Below are 26,964 nucleotides of genomic sequence, written 5' to 3' on the forward strand. Positions count from 1 at the left end.
TTGCATCTTCCTATTCCATCATCTCACATAGCACTTACAACTACCTTTAATAATTTTTTTGTTTACTGTTTGTTATTCCCATATAGGGTTGCCAGATAAAATAAGGCCACTCAGTTGAATATGCATTTCAGGTACCAAATAATTCTTTACTCTGTGTGCTCCCAAGTATTGCATGGGAAATACCTATACTGAAATTGTGTTCCTTATCTGAAATTCCAATAAACTGGGCATCCTGTATTTTTGTTTACTAAATCTGGCAACTCTACACCCACTAGAATATAAACTCCACGAAGGCCGGAGCCACTTCTGCCTGGTTCCCCAATGTATATCTAGGGCACTTAGTAGAAGCCCACATATGCTTACCGAATGAATTAATGATTTAACCAAATAGCGAGCGACTGAATAAGTGGTTGAACGAGAGCCCCTCGGGACGGGGGGGTGGGGGTGGGGAGGTGCGTGGGGACAGGAGACGACAGGGAGAACCAGCTCGACTGGGAGCTGGAGATTGGGGTGCAGCGCCCAGGAGGCCAGGGACAGTCTGCGCGCTGAGGTCACCGGCGCCGGCCCCGGTGACGTCATCACGCCCGCGCTCTCCGCGCGGCTGGGACTTTAGTGCCGCCGGCGCCTCGTCGGCTGTTGTGGTCACCGGGGGCTTCCCAGTGAGCCTGATCCAGCGCAGGTAGCCTGTGGAGTCGTTTGGCCCCGGCAAAGGCCCCCGAGGCCCACTTTCCCTGTCGTTGGACGTCAGCCAGTTGGCCTGACCGCTGTACAGCGAGGAGAACATCTCCTCAGGGCCATGTCCAGGCCGAGCAGCGTCTCTCAGCGGCCGTCGGCTCCTGGAGGGGGCGGCGGCAGCGGTCCAGCGCCGTGTGGCCCGGCGAGCGGCGGCCGGGCCAAGGGGCTGAAGGACATTCGTATAGACGAGGAGGTGAAAATCGCGGTCAATATCGCTCTGGAGCGCTTCCGATACGGGGACCAGAGAGGTGAGGTTCCTGACAGGGACCCCGCCGGCTGCCCCACCTCCCGGAAGCCAGGCCCCTCGTGGGAAGGGGCTGCCTCACGGAAAGGAGGGGAGTCGGGGGCAGTCCACCGGGCCGGGGCGAGGCGGGCGCGGGTCTGGGGCGGGAGTTGTGAGCCTTGCCCGGGGATGTGAAGAGCCCCGTGGCGTCTTGCGGATCAGCCGGGTTACGGGGCACTTGCCTGGCGTCCGAAGGCACGAAAATCAGGTTGCTCAACTGCAGGAGGCATTTCTTTCCCCAGGGAGAGGCCTTTCGGTAGCTTTGCCACAACTTTTAGGTATTGTTAAGACCCTACTTTTTTTTTTTTTTTTTTAAAAAGGAGGTTGTGGTAGCCTTAATCGAGGTACGTTTAGTTTGAGTTTCGAAAGTAGAGGAGCAGAAGGAAATCAGACGAATAAATGCAGTGGCAATATGTACTGCTTTGTTTACATCCTGGAAGTATCGCTCTAAATACTTAAAAAAAAAAAAAAGAAAGAAACTCGTTCTGTTAGACGAAACGTCTTCCGTACCTCTTAAGGTTGAAAAGCTACTTGTCTTGGGTCACACAGTGCAGAACCAGCAGCCGACCTGTGATCAGTACGGTATATTGACAGCTCATTCCGATTTGCTGCTCTAAGTAGAGGACCCCTTATTATGGAAGCTTAGAGTCCTTCCCTCTCCCCTCAAAAAAGGACCTGGACAGAGTGATTCCGAACTTTCATTAAACAGAGGTGAAGCCCCAGAAATATACAGCATCATATCCGGTCTGAGGCAGTGAAATAGGGATTCTATGCAGTTTTTGAAGGCAAAGACAATGGAATCTGATGCTGAAAAGTCATATTACTTGAGCATACCTCATCCTTGAAGGAAATAAACATTTTGTTAGTTAAGCAAGTAAGTTAAGATAGTAAAATATGTTCACCTGGAGCTCAAGATTTCAAATAAGGACTAATCTTTGGTGAACATCAGAGTCCTTTATCACATTTAGGTTTAAATGTTATTAATATCAGAAATCTGGTAGACATTCAGTGGTTAATTAGTACAGGCATATCTCATTATTGCACTTCACTTTATTGTGCTTTGCAAATGCTGTGTTTTTTTTTACAAATTGAAGGTTTGTGGCAACTCCATGTTGTCAGATGATGGTTAGCATTTTTTATCAATATAGGATTTTTCAATTAATGTGTGTACGTTGTTGTTTAAGACATAATGCTGTTGCACACTTAATAGGCTACAGTGTAGTGTAAACATAACATAGGCCCTGGAAACCAACAAACCAACATAGGCCCTGGAAACCACAAAAATTTATATGACTTGCTTTATTACGATATTCGCTTTATTACAAGGGTCTGGAATCAAACCCACAGTATCTCCTAGGAATGCTTGTATCTACTTTTCACATAAAATATGATAATAAATTTGATTATATGTTTATATGATTTTTCATATTTTATAAATATATATGTGTATTGAAGTACCTTGAAGGAATATTGCCGATCCACTATTGTGTGTGTTTTTTTCCATGTAGAAATGGAATTTCCTTCTTCTTTGACCAGTACGGAAAGAGCCTTTATTCATCGATTGAGTCAGTCTCTTGGTTTGGTTTCTAAAAGTAAAGGGTAAGCTGATAAGTTTTCTTAATTGAAAAAATTATTTACTGAAAAAGAGAAATGTTTTTGACTAAATAGTTATTACTGCTTTAGTTAGATTCACATCCTAAATTATATTGTGTGTAGATGATCTGATTCATGTCTGTACCAAACTCAGCTCTTTGCTTTTCTTACTATCCCCCTTTTTTTTGTTTTCCCTGACTGGGGGAGAGAGGGAGAAGAAGGTAAATTTTACGATGTAAAGAGAATGGTTTAAAAGTTGCATTGGGAAAGGTATTATCTTCTTTTATGGAAACCAAAACTTTTTTCTTGAAGAATGGATGGACTAAAAATAATAAGTACAATTATTTACAGAACTTATCTCTTTTAATGCTACTGTACTATAATGGTATGCTTTTAGAACATAAGCTTGTTTTTTTTCATACCAAGTCAAAAATCTGATGATTAGAACTGATTAAATATAACTGAACAGGAGGAAACATATATATTTTTTGAAGATCACTTATCCATAGTGGGGAAAAGGCACTTGAGCCATCCATATTGAAGAACTCTAAAATTCTGTGGAGTTATTTCATTTTGGGACTAAGAATGATGGGATTGATATAGAGTTCTTAGTTCTTATTGTTCTTAGTTCTTAGTTCTTATTGGTGCTATTGACGTTTTGGACTGGATAATTCTTTATTGTGGAGGGCTATTTTGTGCATTGTAGGATGTTTAGTAGCATACCTAGCCTTTACCCACTACATGCCAGTAACACTTCCACCCCCAGTTGTGACAACCAAAAATGCCTTTAGACATTTCCAAAATCTTCCCTGGGAGCAAAATTGCTCATGCTTGAGAACCACTGAGATTAGGGGGAAAAAAGATGAAATTTCAGCTTCCAGTTTTTAGGTTAAGAAGAGGGAAAACAAAGCCTTAATTAAGTAAATGTATTAATAACTAAATAGAAGGTCGTTGAGGTTGGAATGTCTTGCATATGAATGTCCACCACAGTGATGATATAGTTACTGACTGAGACAAGGGATGTAGCTTAGGTGCATGTGCCCTTTGAACATCACTAAAACCAGTGGTGGCATCCTGGGAAGGTTCCACCCATATTATAGTCCTATGGATAGGTAAAATATTGCACTTGAAAATAAAAATAAGGTGCAAGGCCACAATCCTTTATCCAAAAACACCTGGGCCAAATAAGTTTTGAGATGCAGATTTTCAGATTTCAGAAAGGCAATAGGGTATATTAGCAGTATGTTATATTTCTTGCTGAAAATTGTATGACTATTCACACTAAGGTAAATAAAGATCATAAATAGCTTCATGTTAATTTAACCAGGCTTTGCTGCCGAATGAAGTTGCTGCAGACGTACAGAAGTCTGCCACTTTTCAGAGCTGTTTGGATTTAAGGGTAGTAGATAAGAGATTATGGGCCTGCACTAGAAAATATCTGTTATAAACGCACTGTTCTGCATCTACATCATTTCTGTGGTTACATGGGTTTTTAATTCTAAACAGTGAACTTGGAAATGACCTTTAGAAATTACTCTTAGAAAAGCAGTCCATTGGACTAGACTACCTCTACTTTTGTTCAGTAGCATGATCCTTTAAGGGATGGTCCAGAGAGGAAAAGAAAGTTGGGGGGGAAGGGGAGAGCAAGTTATCAGGACAAAAAAAGGGGGATGAAGAAACTTTGAAGAGACAGAAAGGAAACAGGAAAGAGATGCTAAGGGAATCAAGGCAACCCCACCTATTATCTCATCCCTACTCCCTATATCTAGTGCTCCATAAATCCTCTTCTTAGTAAATGTCCTAGCTCTTTCCCAATCCCTTTTTATATCTGAGCAAACTTAGTACAATGTTTTTCTAGTGGTTCTTGTCATTTTCAAATGCCTTTCCTTCTTTTTACATATATAAAGAACTAAATCACTTTGAATATATTTCTTAAATCCTTTCTTTTCATTTATATGAGAATTTGTACCTGACTTGTATGGGTTTTTCTGTTCACTCTTGAGTAAAGATCTTTTATTTTTAACCTCCTAGAATTAACTTTGTTAATTTAAGATAGTTAAGTTAGTTAATAATTGTTAAGTTAGTCTTTCTGTTGTGTGTTTTTTTTTTTTTTTTTTGTGCCTGGTATTATGATTCCATAATACCTATTTGAGAGGTGTAGAGGAAAGGGAAAGAAACCTGGATTCTAATCCCAGTCTCTCACTGCTTTGTTCTTTAGCTTTGGTCATGTCCCTTAGCTTTAAAGGCCCGTTTTCTTAAATGTAAAAAATGAAGGAGTTAATCTCTATGTGTTGGTTAAGATTCTGTGATGCCGTAGTTTATTTTGAGTTTCTTACAAGGGTTTTAAAAACAGATTCCAGACTTACTGTGTGATAATTTACAATTTTTTTTCTGATCACTTTTTAATTTTTTTAAATCTCCTTTCTTTTAAAATGAAGCCACATGTGTTGGATTTTGTTTTTCATCTCCTCTTAGAGAGTTGAATTTACTTTGAATTGATTATTTTCTTTATAATTGCTCATCTTTTGGTAAAAATACTCTTGTTGGAGTAACACCCCCATTTTGTGTTCTTCACTATATCCTAACGTTTTCTTAGACATTCCAGTCAAGTTTTCCCATACCCCAAATTTCACCTCCTTTTAATTTGTTCTGCTTTTCCTCAACCTATGTCACTGTGTTTCGGTTCTAAGAGCACACTTTTTTGAGTCTTTAATTTGTTCATGAATAAAACCAAATTCTTTCCTATTCTTAGTCCAAATTAGACAAAAAGAAATTTACAAGATGAACTTTGTTAAAAACTTGTGGAAAGAGAAAATATAAAGTGTATGAAAGCAGGTTTTCCAAGTACAGGTTTTTTATCCTGTGATTGCTGAAGGTGCTGCTTAATAGGTATCCAGGTATTCTCACCCTGACCAGGAGGCTCTACCCTACAAGACCCCCTTTCAGATCTGAGTTACTGCCTCCTTTACCTCCTGCCATGGAAGATTGCATACTGCACTCCACCTCTCTTCCCCTAGCTAAAACAGGAAAAATGGGTTAAAAGTGATGAACCCTGTTAGTGAAGTTTTGGATATCCATTAAGTAAACCCCTACAGTGCGCAGTAATAATAGTAACAGCAGCTAACATTTATTAAGTGCTCTTGTGCAACAGGCATTGTACTAGATGCTTTAAGTAGATTATTTGATCCTCACAACACTCTTGTATGGTAGGTTCTATTTTTTCAATACCTGGTACCTGTAATAACAGATGAGGCAATTCGAGCTTAGAGAATTAAATAGTTTTCCCAAGATCACACAGCTAGCAGGTGGCAGAGCCAGCAATCAAACATAGTTAATGTTTAGCTAATTAATTTTTGTTTTTCACAGTGAGTTCATAGCAGTGTTTTAGGAACTGTGAGGAGTTAAGACAGAGATATTGAATAAGGCTCATCTCTAAGTTGCTTATTGTCCATTAAGTCACAAAAAGAAAAAAAAATTACCACAAACATAGCATCACATGAAAATAATTGTGTTTGGTGACAAAATTAACTTGTTTGGTTTATTATTTTCTAGGTAATTGTAAAAAAGCACAAATTTATATGATTCAAACTTTAATAAATTTGTAATTTTGTATTACAGTATTGAGGAGAAAATGGTTTGGAGTTAGATCTTTGCATCTGTCTGCTTAGTGGAAGTATAAATTAAAGGGAAATGAAATTAAGTATATACTAGACATCAAACAAATATGTATTATCTTTTTAGAGTCATTAGCTCCTTGGTGGCTGTGAGCTTTTCAAGCAGTGATTTCAGATTTTGGCTCTTCAGCAGATTTTTAAACTGTTCTCAGGTTTGTAAAGTGGGGAATAGCAAGGTGTATGATTGTATTTGAGGTAAATTATTCAGTAACATGCTGTGTAAATGAAACATTTATTAATATTAAAATTGCATCAAATTTGATTAGTTATATCATCATTTTTCTTTAAAAAAGCTATTGAAATATCATAACTTCATTATAACATGCATGATTACTTTTCCCTTTGAAAGTTAGAAGTTATGATGGTCTTATCTGTATTTTTAGTCCATTTACTTTTATACTTAAATATGGCATATAGGGCTTGCAAGTTATTATTTTAAAAAATTCTTGTGAAGTTCATTTATCTAGCATCTTTTCCATGTTGTGCAGGTAGTTTCTAGTCAGTTTTGCTGTGTAAAGGGAACTACTAGATATTCATCAAATTATAGTGTTGGTTACCTTGGAATGAAAGCATAAGGAGGAGATTTCAGTGTGTTCGTTCATATAGTAGGACAACTCTACTATATTGAATGTTTTCATCCACACAATAATGAGGTGAATATTTTGCCAAAATTTCACTAATTTTTAAATTATATATCAGTGTCACTGTGGTGCTGAATGGGGTAGGAATGAGCACTAGTAGCCTAATAGCACTAATAGTAGAATTTCTGTACTAAAACATAAAAACTATCAAGTTGATATTCTCTTTCTGTCCCACCATCTGGGTTCAAACTGAATTTAGTAAATTGTAAATGGTAATGACTAAGTACTCACACTTGCTTAGTATGAGTTATTGTTATAGATTAATGCTGAATTATTATTAGGCAACCTATGTTAGGAAAGTTTCAATCTGACCCGTTATTTTAGTTGTGAGCTTATTGAGGAAACAGTATATTTTACTCGACTTTGTAATCGCAGCTTATAGCATAGTGCCTGGCATACAGTAGGTACTCAATATATGATGAGTGATTGAATGAATGAATAAAAGAAAATTAAAGGTGAAATATAGCAAAACTTTCCTGAGATGATTTTTGAGAAAATTAAAGCATCTTGGAGCTGATAGAAATATTAGAGGTTTTAAAATTCTGTGTCAGAGAAGTAAAATGATTTATTTTTGATCACATAGTTAGTTAATTGAAAGATTATTACTAGCTGAACACAAGCCTCCTGACTGTTGCTCTAGTTAGTGCTCATTTCAGCACACTTCTGGCCTTCTATAGTTAAAATTTTATGAAGTACGTGGAACAGAAGGGGAATGAATGATGGAGTCTATCATGATTGTACTGAAGTTTCAGAAAGGTCCATGGGAAAAGAACCTACTACAGAGAACAACTCTAGAATCCAATAATTCTGATTTACCATGGAAATGACTAAAATTTCTAGATCAGTTAAATTTTAATAAGTTCATCTTTATGCCATCATTTAAGCATCACTAAGCACTTGTTCAGGAGTAGATGATGGCATAGAAAGGGTATAATTCATTGAGGAGTTTCCAGAAATTAAAAATCTTGGTAAATTGAAAGCCTCACTTAGAAGACTTAGATAGCTAAAGCTGTATAGGTTAATCTTCAGTTTAATGTTACTCTATAGTGAAGATATTATTGAAAATATTTAAATTAGATTTAGGAATTAGGAAAATTGTAAAATTTAATTTAGAATTAGTAAAATTATATATATAATTTTCATTGTATTTGTGGCTTTGTTGCTCATTTCTATAATATGATAGTGGCATTAACAAATGGCAAAACATTTTATGAAATGTTTTGTGTAACTTTTTTTGGCACAAGAAATGATATTTTTTCCTGGCTCTAGTTATAATAATAGCTTTCATTTATTTAGTGTGTACTTTGTAGCAGATACTACCCTTTACATGCATTATCTTATTTAATCATATGAAGAGTCCTTTGAGGCAGGTATTATTATTATTATTATTATTATTATCATCATCATCGTCTTAGGCTCAGAGCTATTAAATAATTTGCTTGTGGTCCCACAGCTAGTAGGTGGTAGAGATAGGATTCAAATCCAAGTCAGTGTGCTTTCATAACCCAAGCTCTTTACAGTACTACATTGTACTAGATTATAGACATGTATTATTAAATCATTCAAGATACATTTGAGGACTTCCTGTGTGTATAACATTGTACTTAGTACTCCTGAAGCTACAGAAGTCATCAAAGACATAGTTAGGACGATTTAAAGAAGTAAATATACCTACATCAGGTAACTTGAGAACAGTTATAAATCATCATTACCTTATAATTGAAGGCTAGAGTCAGAAGCTTTGAAAAACTTCTTTTTTTTTCCCCAGTATACATCTGAAAATACTTATCAGTAATGCTGATTTGTGTTTTTTTGGTCCAACCACTAAACTTGGCTTTCTTAACAGGTTTCATGGGAGTGTGACATTACCAGCATACTGGAGAAACATTCAGTGGGGTATATTAGTCTGTACCACTGTTATAATTGGACCACCATAATGTTTTCATTATCAATTTTAGATTCTATTATTGTTCAAATTGATTTTCTCCCTCTATATGTTTCCCAGCATGTATTAACTGGTGATGTTTCATCCACCATGAAGCCTGCTAAGACAAACTTTAACACTTAAGGGTAAGTAAGCCTTTTGTTTTTGCTGATTTAAAATTGGATTTGCAGCATTTTGAAATTTTAATAGAAAATGGTCTTGTGGCCACTTTAGCACTGAATTCCTCTTTACTGAATTTTCTGGGATTTACAGCATCTTATCCCAAAGCATTTTGATCTTTTTCAGTGTTTTGCTTGAGACATGTTTTCTGAGTAGCCATACATCATATGTGAACAAATTGACTGTATATAGTAAATAAATGATTTTTATTAATATTCAGAAAGGGAGCAAGTAGATACCTAACTGTGAAGAAGAAAGATGGATCAGAAACAGCTCATGCAATGATGACCTGTAATTTGACTCATAATACAAAACTTGCTGTTAGGAGCCTAATTCAAAGATTTCCTGTCACCAATAAAGAGCGTACTGAACTTCTGCCTAAAACAGAAAGAGGAAATGTGTTTGCAGTTGAAGCTGGTATGTATTTTCTGGGGAGCTTCCTTGTTTATCCTATTATTTCTTGACTGTTCTTTTTCCACTTAAAATTTATTTTTAAAAACTAACATGAAATATGATTTCTCAATTTGAATAGTTGGTTAGAAATGATTAAGAGTTGTGAAGATTTTGGAATGAAATGCAGTGTTAAGGCACGTCATTAAGTTAGACAAGGGTTTTTGTAAAGTGTTACAGTAATAGCTAAACATTTATTGAGCACTTATTGTGTGCTAGACAGTATACTAAACTCTACATACATAGAGCCTCATAGCAACCCTTGCAAGGTAAGAATTTCCCCTATTTCACAGGTGAAGAAACTGGGGCCCAGAGAAGTTAAATTTGTTCAAGGACACTCAACCAAACAGTAAACCACAAAGCTGGGATGTGACTCCAAAGTCTGAACTTTCCTATATTATGCTGCCGTGACTCACTAATAAGTGGGATTTTGAATTGGGACTTTAGCTTCTGGGAAGAGACAGGACAGAGTCTTCAGTACATTAACTTGCTCAAAGGTGGATAAATAAATATATTTAGGTTATAAAATGAAGTAATTTTACTATTTGGAAAAATAACTTTTCTAATGAGAAAGTTATTTCCTTTATTATCTCCAGTGAAAGAATCTGCATAATTTCTATTGGTGGAGTACGTTTGCAGAATGTAGCAATGCATGGTGCTAGCTATCAAGGAGTTTTAAAAATACATGCACATAAAAATATTTTGAGTTATGTGAAGAGTATAAAACACATCATGCCTTTTGTATTCCTATCTGCTTAAATGTAGATGTTGGCTAAAATGCACAATTAGGAGATTTGTTAAGCATTAGGACCTTATATTTACAAATATTATTCTGTTTGATCACATAATCTTACATGCTAACTTTAAACATAGAGGGTTTTTTATTTTTCATATGTGTTTTCATATTGTATGTTATAGAATTTATAAGTATAATATACATTGTTTCCTAATCTAAAATTATAATTTTCTGTGTTATAATTGAGAGAAACAAGCCTGAAAATTATTTTAGAATATCAAAATTCGGTTTTATTTTTAATGATTTTTGAATGATTGATTTTTGTTCATTTTTAAACATTGTGCACCAGAAATACTTTTGGGAAATTTGCCTTCTCATTGATATAAAAATGTGTAACATATTCTCTAAGAATATTGTGTGGCAGTACAACAGCTGAGGCATTGCTTTTTAACTTTAGACTGAGTAGAGAAGAAACACTTGAAAGGAATTACATTAGAAATTACTTATTTTTGTTTTTTAACTCTTTATTGTTGATCATAAATTTTTTTGTTCTCTTATTCAAAGAAAACCGGGAAATGAGCAAGACAAGTGGGCGACTCAACAATGGCATACCTCAGATTCCAGTGAAAAGAGGAGAATCTGAATTTGATTCTTTCAGGCAGTCTCTGCCAGTGTTTGAGAAACAAGAAGAAATTGTTAAAATAATTAAGGAAAATAAAGTAGTTTTGATTGTAGGAGAAACTGGGTCTGGAAAGACTACACAGGTTTGTTTCTTCTTTGCTGTTTATAGAAGAAAAAATTATTTTATCTCGTGATGGTTTTATATCAAATTTACACTACATGTATTTTAACAAAAATCAAAAAAGGAACTTTTGTTTATTTTAATGGTTATTTCAGAAATAAATTATTACTGGAAGTACATTTTGAGAATTTGTAGAAAGGTAATATTTTAAAATATTTATTTTTAAATTAGTACATAAGGGCTTTATTTAAACAGAGGTGAGGTTGTGATTTGGTATCATGAAAGGAAAATGGACTTTGACCTTCAGTTCAGATTCCAGCTTCCGTATTTATTGAATGTGAAATTTTAGGCTAGACTTGTAACTCTTGAAGCCAGAGTCCTCATTTATAAAATGGTACTAACAATTGCTAGCATTCAAGGTAGGGTTTAGAGATAATGTCTGTGAAGTGCCTAGCCTAGTGTTTTTACATAGCAGCTAAATTAAAAGTAATATTGATGACAACAAGAAGTGTTAATACAAAGTTAACATAAAGTGGGATTAATATGACATGTTTGACTTGGATGTTCAGAATCATAGTACTTCATTATTATGAAGTTTCACTCATAGGCTGACAAGGTTGGAAGTAAGCATGGTACGATGATATGACCTTTTCTTGTTTTTGTTCTTTAACATGTTAGCATGTTGAAACAGTAAAATTACTTTGCTTTTGATTGAGAAGCAGATAGAATAATCAGTATAATTTTACATTTTCTTCTTTTCTTTTATGGACAAATAAATTTGCTTTTGACAATTGCTTAAGATTTCCTATGCTTATATTGGTTGGTTTCATAAAGTTAGTCAAATAAATAAGGCAAGGTGGTAGGAGAGGTTGACTATAAACTTTACCAGTTATTTTACTTGTGGGACTTAATCATTTTCACAGAAGTATAACTCTTTATACCTAAAACTTGAGCCTATAAAACTAATTACAAACGTGATGAAATTTTTATATGAAGACAATGTGTAAGATTTTTCTTCAACATGATTATGATTAAGTGAAATTCCATGGAGTCATGCCAAAGAATCTGTTCAGATGTCTTAGATTGTTATAATTATTTTAGTATTAGAAAGTTTTGCCAGTAGATGTTAATTGTAGCCATTTTAATTATATCAAATAGAGATTATGAAAGTTTTGATAAAATATAACAAATATGGTTTTAAATTATTTGAGTGTTCTTCCTAAGGATATTTGTATACTGGAATTATGGATATCTATTTTCTCAATTATGTGTATCATTTTACTAGGTATGAAAAGATCTGGAGAATTTAGTTAGGAATTAAATATTATTTTCTTTGCTTTTCAAAAGAAACTATTATAAATGGGTTTAAACTTAAGAAGTAATTGTATCTTGTTGAAGGAGCTCAAATAAAATTACTAATGTTCCTGTCCTATGAAATACAAATATGACATAGTTTGAAGTTAATATCATTAGCCATTTTCATCTTTCCTTTGGTAGCATTACGAAATTATTTTCCTTTTGAATGTTCATATTCATTATTCATGTTCATTATATAAAATTCAAACATTATAGAAAATATTATGGAAAGTGAAAGATTTCTAGTTCTCTTGCCACCCTCCTCTTTCTCTGGTTTATTGTCAGAAACTTGGAGTGTATGTTTCTGGGTTTTTGGGGGGGATTTTTTGTTTTGTTTTTGTTCTCTTTACAGTATTGATATAGATTATTTTTAAAACAAACATGGGATAATATGTATACGCTTTGCATCTTGCTTTTTTCACTTAATAGATATTGGATATTTTTCTGTGTCAGTACCTAGCGATAGACCTCTCTCTTTTTTTTTTTTTTTTTTTTTTTTTTTTTTTTTTTTTTGCAGTGCGTGGGCCTCTCACTGTTGTGGCCTCTCCCGTTGCGGAGCACAGGCTCTGGACTCACAGGCTCAGCGGCCATGGCTCATGGGCCCAGCCGATCCGTGGCATGTGGGATCTTCCCAGATGGGGGCACGAACCCTTGTCCCCTGCATCGGCAGGTGGACTCTCAACCACTGCGCCACCAGGGAAGCCCAGACCTCATTTTTTTATTTTCAGACCTCATTTTTTAAAACAATTGAGTAGCATTCCTGAGCATTTTTGTAATAACAGCGATAAAATAAATGACCGTTTACTGCGTGCTGAAGTTTTACAACAGTTATCTTAATTAAACCTCTTATTAACCCAAGATATGTAGGCTTGTTATTATCTCTTTTTACAGATGTGGAATAAAAACTAAAATTTACAGATGTTAATCTACCCAAATTCACATAACTAGGAAGTGGCAGAGCAGGAATCTTACTCTGTACTTACTTTATTATATTGCATCCTAGTATTTCTTTTCTAATTGTGGGAATGTTTTAATAGGATAAATTCCTAGAAGTGGAAATGCTGGATCAAAATTACTGCATTTAAAATTTTAGTAGCTAGATTAACTAGTTACTGTCTGTTAATTCAAAAAAGGGTTATCATTTTAAAATAGTACTGAATGTATTTAAAGTTCCCATTTCTCTAAAACATAGGCAATAATGGATATATTTTTTTTTACCTTTATCAATCTGATAAGCAAAAAATAATGTTTTAATTTGCCTTTCTCTGATTCTTAGTTCAGTATCTTTTCGTTTGCTTATTATCTATTTATATTCTGTGAGTTACTTATTTATATCTTATTTTTCTTTAGGTTTAATCATTTTGGATTTATTTTTAATAGTGCTTTGTACATTATGGATACATGGCTGTTATGTGTTAGATGTCTTAAAAACAATTTCTCTCAATTTTTTGGTTGCTTTTTCAGCTTTGCTTATGGTATCTTGATTAGTAGTTTTACATTTTTATTTAGTCAAATCTGTCAGTCTTTTTTCAGGGCTTCATGCTATGCTCAGAAAATCATTTTCTACCCAAAGATTAAAAAAAATTTTCCTACAAATATTTTATTCTAATACTTTTATATTTGTAGTTTAAAAAATCCATCTGGAGTTTATTTTATTGTGTCATATCAGGTAGGAATCTAACTTTTTTCCTTATGTTAGTATCTAGTGTTCCAATATAATTTTCATTTAATAATCCCTTCCCCCGATTTTAAGATACTACTTTTTAAAAATTGAAGTATAGTTGATTTACAATATTATGTTAGTTTCATGTATACAGCAAAGTGATTCAGTTTTATATATATATATAATTATTTTCAGATTATTTTTCATAATAGGTTATTACAAGATATCGAATATTGTTCCCTGTGTTATATAGTAAATCCTTGTTGCTTATCTATTTTATATAGTGTGTATCTATTGATCCCATACTCCTAACTTATCCCTCCTTCCCTTTTCCCTTTGGTAACCATATACTTGTTTTCTACGTCTTTGAGTCTGTTTCTGTTTTGTAAATAGACTCATTTGTATTATTTTTTAGATTCCACATATGAGTAATATATAATATTTGTCTTTGTCTGTCTGACTTACTTAGTATGATATTCTCTAGGTCCATCCATATTGCTGCAAATGGCAACATTTCAGTCTTTTTTATGGCTGAGTAATATTCCATTGTGTACGTGTGTGTGTGTGTGTGTATGTGTGTGTGTATACACACCCACCACATCTTTATCCATTCATCTGTTGATGGACACTTAGGTTGCTTTCATGTCTTGGCTATTGTAAATAGTGCTGCTGTGAACATTGGGGTGCATGTATTGAGATACTACTTTTGATCAAATACTAAATTTCTATAGTACCTGGGTATATTTCTGGAATTTTTGTGACATATTTTTAATTATCTGTTCCTACACCAAGATCTCACTTTTTGCATTTTTGTAGTTTTACAGTATGTAGCATAATATTCCTCTTTATTAGCTTCTCTTTTTAGATATTTCTTAGCAGTTTGTTTGCATTTATGCTTCCAGATGAACTGGTCAAGTTTAAAAAATCCTGGAGAGTAAGACATGCATGAAAAGATGTCCTTTTCACTCATAGTTAAAGAAATAAAATCAAAACAATAATTATATTTTTCACTTATTAGATTGGCTGAAATTTAAAAATTGATGAAATCCAGCATTTGCATAGGTGTTGGGAAAACAGCATCTTCTGCTCTGTTGGTAAAAGTATAAATTGTTTTGAAGGGAAGATTGATAATTTTTCTATGAAAATTTAAATTTATATACTCTTTTTTGACTCCACATATATTTGTCTTTGCATAGTATGTGAAGATAGATGTTCACTGCAGCATTCTTTATAATAGTAAGCAACAGCATCAAAAATAACAAGCCTAAACAAACTGGAAATTGCTTAATGTATAGTCATATTTGTTAAATTATAGCACATCCATAAGATGGAATGTGCAGCTATTAAAATGGATTAGGTAGAACTGATATGTTATTAAGTGACATCTGCAAATTACAAACATGAAGTATAATAATGACTTTGTGTGAATGAAAACTTGTTTATATACACCAATAATTTAAGTTGTATAAACTTTTTTTTTCCCCAAAGAGTTTATAAGAAACTTAACAGTAGTTACTTTCATGGATAGGACTATTGGTAGTGGTATGGGTGGGGAAGACTTTTACTTTTTATTTTAAATCTTTCTGACCTGTTTAAAGTTAATTATAGAAAAGTGTCTGCAATCCTGGTATTAGGCTATTTCTGGTTTCTTTATATTTTTCACTATTTCAAAAATTCCAATGGAATTTTGATTGTTGTTTCATTGACTTTATAGGATAACTTAGGAAGAATTGACAGTTTTGCAATACTGATTATTCCTATCCAGGAATATGTCATATTTTTCTAGTATATTCCTGTCTTTTATGTTTTTCAATAGTGTTTTATAATCTTTTTCATGTAAACCTTAACTATTTCTTTATAATTTTGTTTTTAAGTGTTTTAGTTTCTATTGTGAACAAGCTCTTTTTAAATTATAATTTTTAGCTGATTATTAGAAGTTACATGAAAGTTGTTGGTTTTATGATTATTTTATGTTTGGACATGTTACATAACTTTTTTTAGTTCTGATGGTTTTTCAGTTGATTGGCATGGATTTTCTGGATATACAATTATGTTATCTTATAGTACTTCAAAATTTGTTTCAGATTCCTCAGTTCCTTTTAGATGATTGCTTTAAAAATGGTATCCCCTGCCGTATATTTTGTACTCAACCAAGACGATTAGCAGCTATTGCTGTGGCTGAAAGAGTTGCTGCAGAGAGAAGAGAAAGGATTGGTCAGACAATTGGGTATCAGATCCGTTTAGAAAGCAGGTAAAGGCAATTCACCTGTAGCTTTTTATCATTCTTAGAAAAGACTAAATATTTATATTTCACTAAATATAGAGCATGTGTTAGTTGAAAAGTTAGATGATCATTTTGTTCCAAGTAAGTTTATAATAGGACACTGAGCTCATGTCTAAACTTAATGAGGTTTTGAATAAATAAATAGCTTGAAAAAGAGTTTGGGCCATAGACAGAAATCCTGTTTCATAGTTTCATAATAAAGTGCAAGTTATTTCACCTCTTTGAGTCTTAGTTTCCTTATCTATAAAATGGGGCTAATGAAAGCATCTAGAGCACAGGTTTGATGTGAAGTTTATAGTAAGCGCTCAGTGAATGTTAGTGAATGAATTGATTATTATTATTAGTAGTAGTGCTAGTAGTACCTTCTTGAGAAGTAGTACCATTTCTTTGCTCACAGCTATTTGGATTTAGTGATTCAAAAAGCTAATCTCATTTATGATATACTTTTCTCCCCCAAGTAAAAAGTGTTTAAGATCTTTAAAAAAAAATCTATTTAAGTTCTTTAACAAAATAATTACTAAATTAATAAAAGGCTGTTAGTAATAATACATTTGTGAGATTATCAGGCATAAAATACATATTTCACATAACTTTGCTAATAAAGCATATATACTAGTACACTGTTATATTAGTAACACTTATTAAAGTACAAAAGACACTAGCATTTAATATATGACCTTGTTTTAATTACATAAAAGATTTGTAATTGTGAATTTGATTTTTTAAAAAGGGTTTCTCCAAAGACACTTCTGACATTTTGCACCAATGGGGTACTGCTTCGTACTCTGATGGGAGGAGATAGTTCATTATCAACTGTGACACATGTTATTGTGGTAAGAATATTTAAATTTAAATATCTAATTAAATTTTTAGAATAAGATATAAATGAGAACCAATTTTTTTAAAGCAGGCTATTCTAATCAAGTTACTTTTTTTTAACTTTTATTTTTAAAGATTTATTTATTATTTATTTATTTTTGTCTGCGTCGGGTCTTAGGTTCTTAGTTGCAGTACGTGGGATCTTCGTTGAGACATGCAGGATCTTTCATTGTGGAGCAGACTTCTCTCTATTTGTGGCCTGCAGATTTTCTCTTCTCTAGTTGTGGCATGCAAGCTCCAGGGCATGTGGGTTCTGTAGTTGTGGCGTGCGGGTTCCAGAGCACATGGGCTCTAGTTGAGGCGCAGGAGCTCAGTAGTTGTGGCGTATGGGCTTAGTTGCCCTGTGGCATGTGGGATCTTAGTTCCCTGACCAGGGATTGAACCCGTGTCCCTTACATTATAAGGTGGATTCTTTACCACTGGACCACCAGGGAAGTCCCTCAAGTTACTTTTTATTGTCCATAATTGTTAGAAATAAATATTTTATATTAAATAAAGATATTCTTACCATCAGGTTTTATGAGTGAGAATAAAATAAGTAGATAGGTTTTTTTTTAAAGTGCTTTTTATATATGAAAATGGCACATGTATTTTAAGGGTTCTCTAGAATGGTGCAAGTTTTCTTTTTTCTCTGTGCTTAGTCATCTGATTTCTCTTCCAAATCTTAGAGGCATACTTTAAAGTCATTTAACTTCATGGTTAAGCTGCTAAATTAACTAGCTGCTGCTGAAATAAGTAGATGAATTACCACCTTATTAAAGAATTCTAAGCTTTTATCTAGTTTGTGTCAGAAGGCTTAGATTAAGTTTTATAAGCTTGTGATAGAGCAGCTTTTGGAAACTTATTAGTTCTGTGCATTCAAACCACGGGATGCACCTGGTTCTGATACTAACAGAAACATATTAAAATAGATTTTGTATTTATTAAAATTACATTAAATTAGACTCCACTAATTCAGCATTTGTTGTAGTTTTTGTGGGAAAAAGGGCAGTGTTTTGTTACCCACAGTAGGTCGTTAATGTCTGATTATTTCTAAATTGTCCATAATACAAAATTTTCACTAATTGGCTGTGTCCACATTTAACTTGAATTAGTGTGAAACCCAGCAGCTCCATAATTTTAAAGACTTCAGTTATTTTTATGTTTTAACTGTTCCGTGGTTTTGTTTTTGTTTACTGCAGGATGAAGTACATGAAAGGGATCGATTTAGTGATTTTTTACTTACAAAGTTAAGAGATTTGTTGCAGAAGCACCCAACTTTGAAACTAATTCTTTCTAGTGCTGCCTTAGATGTAAATCTTTTTATGAGATATTTTGGGAGTTGTCCAGTGATATACAGTAAGTTAAACTGTCAGATTTCTTCTAGGATTTTTATGAAAGAATACATTTTTGGCTTGATTTTATTTATTATAATAGAAATTGGGGAATAGTCTGATGTATAGAGCATCCGTTTATGTTTTCTCTGAGATATGCTTCATCAGTCATCTCTATATATTTTCATCCTCTCCTTTTCCATCTACAACTCCTTGGTATTGTGTAGTGAGCCAGTTCTCTAGTCTTAAAAGGAGATATGCTTTATTTTGTATTCCCCTTTAAATTCTGTCCTATAGCTTTGCCTTTATTGCTAGACTCTTTCAAAGAGTAGTCTATACACCCGTGTTTACTTCCCATGTACTTCTAAATATGTTGCCACTTAACTTTTGTCCTTATCCTTTAATCAAATCTGGTTTTTCCACCAATCTTTAAAAAAATTATTAATTTCCTCCTCAAAAGTTGAAAAAGTTGTGTGTTTACCTCAGTGAAATAGTACAAACATTCAGGGAAAAAGTTCACAATCACCTGTCTTCTTTTCATTTCATCTTTTCTTCCCTGAGATTTACTTGATGTTGAAGCCCAGTGTATATCCTGTCTCACCTTGTCCATGCTCATACAACATATGTAGATATGTACATATATTTTGGGTTTATAGAAAATGGTTTTTACATAAATGGGCACATGCCATATACAATGTTTTACAATTTGCTTTATTCATATGACAGTATATTATGAGCAGTTCTCCAGTTTAGTAGCTCTAGACGTAGCTCATTATATTGAAAAGCTGCTTTTATATTTCCTAATATAAATGTACCATGATTTATTTAACCATTTCTTAATATTTGGACATTAGATTGGTCCTGGATTCTCCCTTTCCCCTACTATAAACATCGTTGTTATGAGCATCCTTCTACATATATTCTTATATATTGGTGCTCTTATTTCTTTTTTTTTTTTTGTGGTACGCGGACCTCTCACTGTTGTGGCCTCTCCTGTTGCGGAGCACAGGCTCTGGACGCGCATGCCCAGTGGCCATGGCTCACGGCCCCACCCGGACCGGGGCACGAACCCGTGTCCCCTGCATCGGCAGGCGGATTCTCAACCACTGCGCCACCAGGGAAGCCCTGGTGCTCTTATTTCTAAGGATAGATTCCTGAAAGTGAAATTGTTGAGTAAAAGAATGTATCTGTTTTTAATTTTAACAGTAAGATGGTTTAGCCATTTTACTTTTTCAAAAGGCTGAAATGATTCACATTTCTGCAGTTTATGGGGCTATTCATTTGTGCATTCTTACCAGTATTGTTTTGAAACTGATTTAATTTTACATAAAAATCTTACTTATATTTTCCGTAGTATTTCTCATAATAGTTACCCTTTTTTTGTGAAATGCTCGTATCCCATAATTTATTTGCCAGAACTACCTCCTAAGTCTCATTCTGTATTACAGCCTGTACTTTCTTGGTCTCCTCTATGGGCTTCTCTTCTTTTGAATGGTGCTTAAATATTGATATTTTTGAGGATTTTCCCCATGATCCATATTTTTTTCTCTTCCTCCCTTCACTCCCCTTCCCTTTCCTCTTTCCCCTCCCTTCCCTGCCCTTCCCCATCCCTCTTCCCTTCCCTTCCTCCTTTGATTTCTTGGCTTTTTCTCTCTTTCCTGCTCTATGCTGTTCTCTACTAGGTACTGGGGGTGCACAGTTAGTTTTCCTGGAAGATCTCATTCTTGCCCTTGGCTTCTACTTTCTCTTGCACTGATGACTCCTGAATCTTTATTTCCCAGTTCAAACTGTTCTCCAGAGCTTTGGACTTGGTTGCTTATAAGCAGTTCACCTCTATTACGCCTGAACTGAATACTTAATCCTTCCTAAAAAATCTGCTTCTCTTGTGTTGCCTGTTTTGGTTAATCATACCATTGACCTAATCACCTAAGTCACAAACCTGTAAGTCTTTTTGCTCATAATATTACTGGGTGGTAAGGTACATAAAATTTATGCATCTGCTAATTGAAGGTCATTTTGGCACCTAACATTTGACATGTGTAAAACCAAACCCCGGCTCCCACAAGCCAACCTGTTTTTCTTTTAGCTTTCCTTGTCAGCCTCAGAAAATGACAACATCATCCATTGAGCTTTGTAAGCCAGCCTTTCAAGAACTGTGGTTGACACTTCCTTATCATTCTTCCATATCCAATCTAATGCTGAGTTCTGTGGATTTTACTTCCCATCTATCTAGAGTCTGTCTGTCTCCTTCCGTTTTTACTATCACCAGTCTTGTTCAGGTTATTGTCCTCTTCAGCCTGAACTGTTGTAATTGCTCCTACCTGGTCTGTTTCATCCACTCTGCTTTCTTTTAAATCCATTTCCCATGTTGCAGCCAATGTGGAATTTTCAGCCAGATTTCTAAAGTGGAATTTTGATGATGTTAAATACTCTCATGAGCTTGAAACTTTGAACAACCTTTACCTCAGAATAAAGACCTAAACCCTTAATAAGACTTATCTGTTTCTTCTGCCTCATCTTGAACTACAGTCCCTTCTTCACACCCCTCTTCACATCATGTTCCAACTAGCTTGGCCTTTTAGTTCCTTGAGAACATCATACTCTTTCCCACCATAGGGGCCTTGTACATACTGTTTTTTTCTTCATAGTATACTCTTTCCTGTCTGCGTAGCTTAGTTATTTTGTTTACCTCCTTCTCTTGGTTCTCATTTTTCTCAGTGAGGATGCTTTTCTTGATTCCTTCAAATTCCCCTATTATGTACTGTCATGGTATCTTGTACTTCTCTCTCATAGGACTTTTTACAACTTTATTTTTACATTGATGTTTTGGATTATTGGATTAATGTCAGATTCCCCTGCTAGACTGCAAGCTTCAAGCTTCAAGAGAGCAGGAGGAACTCTGTTTCTGCTTACCATTTATATTCCTAGTGCCTAGCATGATGCCAAGCAATAAACTAAACAGTAAACACTGGAAAAAAACATGCAAATGAACAGTTGTCTAAAATATAGATCAGGACAATATGAGGATCACTTGACCTATGGAATTGCCTTTGGATTAATATTCAGATTTATTAATTTGAGAATCTCATGTTTTTATGTGAATTATCTCTAAGATGCAAATTGACTGTTTAAAAAATTCCTATTTAGTACAGGGAAGACCATTTGAAGTAAAAGAAATGTTTCTGGAAGACATTTTAAGAACTACTGGATACACAAACAAAGAAATGTTAAAATACAAAAAGGAAAAACAACGAGGTAAGCTTTTTATCAAACAGATATAAAAGAAAATTACTATTGATATTGACTTTTTGGAGTACTCCAGTCTTTTACTATGCAGATACAAGGACACTTGAAAGTATTTCTCTCTGTGTATAGTTGTAGAATATTGTATTAGAATACTGTCCCATATGGATGTTCTACATTCTGGTTTATGTCCAGAAGTTATAATCTATAGAGAGGAATTGAAAGGGGATGCCAGAGTTGAGGAGGCTGAGTGTGTCTATATCCAAATATTCAACCACTATTTTAAGGAGGCAGAAGATTTGTGCTGGCTGTCCCCAGCATATGTTATAGAGTGGGAGTGGGGAGTGGGTGAGGAAGTGAAAAGAGTAGCATATGAGTAATAACAGGCTCATCTTTGGTATAATTGTTGAGTTTTTCAAATCTTGATATTGTATGAATTGCATCAGTACTTTGAATTTAACATTACTTGCCTATTAATACATCTCTTATGATTTATACTATATCTCAGCTTTTGAATTAAGGTTAAGTTCCTTTTGCTTACTTTTAACTACATTATTCATGATGGAAGACTTGGCTTCAAGCTTTGATTCCTTTGTTTAGTTAGTATAACCTTGGACAAATAATCTCTTAACTTCTTTGGATTCTTCACTTGAAAAAAGGAATTAGCAATGCCTGTGTCACAGTGCAGTGCTGAATCACTAATATGTAAATTATAAAACTTCTGGTTCTCAAAACTTTTGAAGATGAAAATTGAATATAACTTGTGTCTCAAACAGCTAGCATGGTGGTAGAAATTCAATAAATGATTTTCTACAAAGTGCTATATGAATATTAGTCATTGATTTAAACAGTATTTGTTATATGGCTAAAATACTGGTCATTAAATTATGTCCTTATTTAGAAGTAAACTTCTTACTAGTAGATGAATAGATGAGGTTTTATAAAGCAGTTTCATGTCTCCTTTTGGTTCAGCATAACACATTTTATTGAATGTTCCTAATTAATATATTTTTTAAAAGTAACTTTAAAATAAGGCCAACTTTTAGGTATTTTCAGATTCACTTAATTTTTTTAAACAAAGAAATATATTTCAAAAAGCAAAGAATTTATCTACTTATTTTCTTTGGTAATTAATTTAGAAGAAAGACAACAAACCACACTTACAGAATGGTACTCAGCTCAAGAGAATACTTTCAAGCCTGAATCTCAGAGACAGAGAGCTGTCCCAAATGTGACTGAAGAATATGATTTATTGGATGATGGTGGTGATGCCGTCTTTAGTCAGTTGGTAAGACCTCAGTGGTTTCACACTGCTATTTTGAGTGAAAATTGTGTAATTTAAAGAACATTTTATGAGATTATATTTTTATTACATTATTAAGGCATAATTCCCTTAGTTTATCTTAGACTACAACACATTTTTCAGAATAATTTTCAACACACTTTTTTTTTCAAATAATGCATCATCTTTTATTGTTTCATTCTGAGTTAAAATTATTTCAATATTTTCTATAAATTTTGTGAAGAAAATAGTTGTAGATATTATGTATATACACACACATTATTATTGGTAGATATCTTATCATCTCAAAAGTGTAAGAACCTATGAGCTAAGCAATGCAAGATAAGCTAAGTTAGGAAAAAACTGAGAAAAGCCTGTTGGTATTAGGGCAAGTAATCAAGACTGATGTTTCTACCACAAAGCCATGTGACTCTGTAAAATCAATTACCCACTATAGACCTCAGTTTCTTTTTCTCTTCTGATTTTCTCCCTTCTATTTTGCCACGATATCTTTTACAAATGAAATATTTTGTAGAAATCCTGCCTGCTCATCCATCACTCTCCATCCCCACCCCTAAGTGGGGCTTCTGCTACTTTGGATTCCTTGGAGTCTGTTTGAAAACTGGAACCAGCGGATTTCCTAGGACCCTTCTGGTCTTTGATTCTGGTTTAGAATTCTTAAAAAGGCATTGGTGATTAGTGAGATGGCTGGGACTATGCACTTCTTAGAAAAGGAATTAAACTCTTTTGAGCATGAGAAGCTACGTAATGCAGATATGCTTGCAGTTTTCTCCCAGTGTTTAAAGTTCTGATGCATCCAAATGAACTGTAGTTTTAAAGAATGTTTAAAAATTGTTATTTAGTGCAGGGAACATCCATTTGGTTCAGTGAATAGCATTTTGACCATTTAAATTAGTGTTTCTTTTTTTAAAAAAATTATTTGTTTATTTTTGGCTGCATTGGGTCTTCATTGCTGCGTGTGGGCTTTCTCTAGTTGCGACGAGTGGGGGCTACTCTTTGTTTTGTGGTGCACGGGCTTCTCATTGTGGTGACTTCTCTGTTGTGGAGCACGGGCTCTAGGTGTGCTGGCTTCAGTAGTTGTGGCACGCAGGTTCAGCTGTTGTGGCTCGTGGGCTCCAGAGCACAGGCTCAGTAGTTGTGGCGCACGGGCTTAGTTGCTCCGTGGCATGTGGGATCTTCCCAGACCAGGGCTCGAACCTGTGTCCCCTGCGTTGGCAGGCTGATTCTTAACCACTGCGCCACCAGGGAAGTCCCTAAATTAGTGATTCTTAAGCCTGGCTGTACAGTAACCTCCCCTAAGGAACTTTTAAAGTCCTATGGAATCTGGCCTCCATCCCAGAGATTCTGAAGTACTTGCTCTGGGTTGGGACGTGGCTTCAGTGTTGAAAAGCTCCAGGTGATGTTTCCTCTGTTGTGCAGTTGGGACATAAGACCACTGATATACAGGTACATTTAGCAACATTCTGTCAGAAACACAGTTAATATTGTGACTGTATCATACTTCTTTGTTGACAGGCTCATTCTCAGATAAAAGATGAATGTGAAAACAAGATACAATATTGTGAGTGATTATGTTTGTGATGAGATGAGAAACTTTTATGTCAAAGCCTTTGCTGTAATACCGAATGGTTAGTAGTTCTTGTGGCTGATGGCCATCTCATGTTCTTTGCAAGCAAAGGTTAAGCTGTTAAGTAATTTATAATCTTTGCTTCTTTTTAAAGACAGAAAAAGATGTGAATTGCCTTGAGCCATGGTTAATAAAGGAAATGGATGCTTGTCTTTCTGACATATGGCTGCGTAAAGATGTTGATGCCTTTGCTCAGGTCTTTCACCTTATTTTAACTGAAAATGTTAGTGGTAAGTATAATTTATTTAAGTTTTTTTTATTACTCTTGAAGTTATTTATTATGATAGAAGTGTAGCTTAATTCATAAAATTCAAAATTCACTTTTTGTTCACAACCAATATTTTGTTCTTTTGGAGTACTATTTCAAATGTACAAATCAGGATCTTCTTATTAGCCTAGTAGACTAAATAAGTATTGATTAAATCAGGGACTCTTAACCTAATGTCTCCAGAATAGTTTCATGGGGTCTGTGAATATATGACAATTATATGCAAAAGTATTTTTATGTGTATACAATTTGTGACATAAATATACTCCCCCCTATGCATCACCCTGGAATATCTTGGATTTTCAAAGAGATTTGTTATTTCAAAACGGGAAAAATGTTAATAACTTTTGCTCTAGATTATTCATTCAATAAATGGAAAATTTTAGTATACCTTTAGTTGTATAGGTTCAAGTTCTGATTCACATGAACCTGCGTTATGTCACATGACATATTTTCACTAATGATTTATTCTGATTTCGTTAGTTGGTTATAATGGATATTGGCAATCAGGTGAGTTTTAAGACCCTGAAGGCTTTTAGGCAAAAGGTAGAATGACGATAATAAAAGGTCGGTACTGGAAGGGATTTAGATATCAAGTAGTTTATCTCCTCACTTGAACTTCTCAGCATTATTATTACTATACTTGATCACTCCTTTCTTGAAACATGTTCTTCAGTTAACTTCCGATATTCCATACTTGATTTATTTTCTTCTCATCTCCCTGGCTGGTATGTCTTGGTTTCCTTGGCAGGATTTTTTTCTTTTTCTTGACCTCTGAATATGGAATGTCCCAGGCCTCAATCCTCAGACCTTCCTTCTATTTACACTTACTCCTTAGATGGATCTCATCTAGTCAAAGCTTTAAATATTTATTTAAAATGACTCCTAATTTTACGTCTCCAATCCTGAACTCCCCCCTCACTTCAATACACCTCACCACTTGACATCTCCGGTTGGAAGTCCGTTAGGGGAATAAAACTAGATATTCCCCAAACAACTTGATTCTCTGTTTTTCTACCTCCCTCTCAATCTGCTTTTTCCTTAGTGTTCCCTTAGCGATCATTATCAGTTGTAGACCTCTTTAAAAATGCATGTGCCTGGCCATCCCAGGCACACTGAATCTAACTCTAGGGTACTACCATTCACCTAGTTGCTAAGGCAACAAAATATAAAATCATCTTTGACTTTGCTCTCATACCCCACATATAATCCATTAGCAAATCTTGTTAGTTTTACCTTCTAAATAAATCCCGAATCTCACATGTTTTACTTCCTCTACTGCTGCCATCCTAGTCAAAGCCAACATTTCTTTCCTGGACTATTACAGTGGACTATTAACTGCTTCTATTCTTATGTTACTAGTCTGTTCTCCAGAGAACAATCAGATTGATCCTTTTGAAAGGAAATTGGATCATGCCACTTCTTCTCTCAGCTGTCCCATGGCTTTCAATTACACTTTGAATAAAAATCAAAGTTCTTTCCCTGATTCAGTCTCTGACAGTCTTTTTTATCTCATTTTCTACTACTCTTTTCCTTGTTCACTGTGCTTTAGCCACTCTTTTCTTCCTGCTTTTCTTTTTTTTTTTTTTTTTTTTTTTTTTTTGCGGTATGCGGGCCTCTCACTGTTGTGGCCTCTCCCGTTGCGGGGCACAGGCTCCGGACGCACAGGCCTAGCGGCCATGGCTCACAGGCTTAGTTGCTCCGCGGCATGTGGGATCTTCCCGGACCAGGGCACGAACCCGTGTCTCCTGCATCGGCAGGCGGATTCTCAACCACTGCGCCACCAGGGAAGCCCTTCTTCCTGCTTTTCATATATGCTGGCCCATTCCCATTTTTGGGCCTTTGCTTTTGTTGTTTTCTTTGCTTGGAACGTGGTCCCCACAGAGACTCATATGGCCCAATGCCTACTTCATTTAGGTTTCTATCCATAAGTTAGGAAATTTGAACTCTGAGACATGTTGCTTTAAAATATTTATGAAACATTTTAAAGTATTTTTGTATTGTCTTTGACACTCTTCCTAGATATTTCTTTAGAGAGTACTAGACTATTACTTTGATAATGGTCATCCA

General features: G+C 34.8%; 1 protein-coding gene across 2 annotated transcripts in view; it reads left to right on the plus strand.

Annotated features, from left to right (window-relative positions):
• Positions 1-575: 575 nt before the first annotated feature.
• The window catches only part of YTHDC2 (YTH N6-methyladenosine RNA binding protein C2), a 67,395-nt gene continuing 41,006 nt past the window's right edge, over positions 576-26,964 (plus strand). For both annotated transcript variants that reach the window (XM_059061078.2, XM_067031463.1), the window contains exons 1-10: positions 576-983; positions 2,527-2,617; positions 9,251-9,447; positions 10,781-10,980; positions 16,062-16,228; positions 16,992-17,094; positions 18,322-18,478; positions 21,601-21,708; positions 22,836-22,984; positions 24,721-24,856. In XM_059061078.2, the coding sequence (XP_058917061.1) occupies positions 797-983; positions 2,527-2,617; positions 9,251-9,447; positions 10,781-10,980; positions 16,062-16,228; positions 16,992-17,094; positions 18,322-18,478; positions 21,601-21,708; positions 22,836-22,984; positions 24,721-24,856 (1,495 nt within the window). In that variant the 5' untranslated portion in view covers positions 576-796. The remainder of the gene's footprint in view (positions 984-2,526; positions 2,618-9,250; positions 9,448-10,780; positions 10,981-16,061; positions 16,229-16,991; positions 17,095-18,321; positions 18,479-21,600; positions 21,709-22,835; positions 22,985-24,720; positions 24,857-26,964) is intronic.

Source organism: Kogia breviceps, chromosome 4, assembly GCF_026419965.1.
Source record: "Kogia breviceps isolate mKogBre1 chromosome 4, mKogBre1 haplotype 1, whole genome shotgun sequence".
Taxonomy (NCBI): Eukaryota; Metazoa; Chordata; class Mammalia; order Artiodactyla; family Physeteridae; genus Kogia; species Kogia breviceps.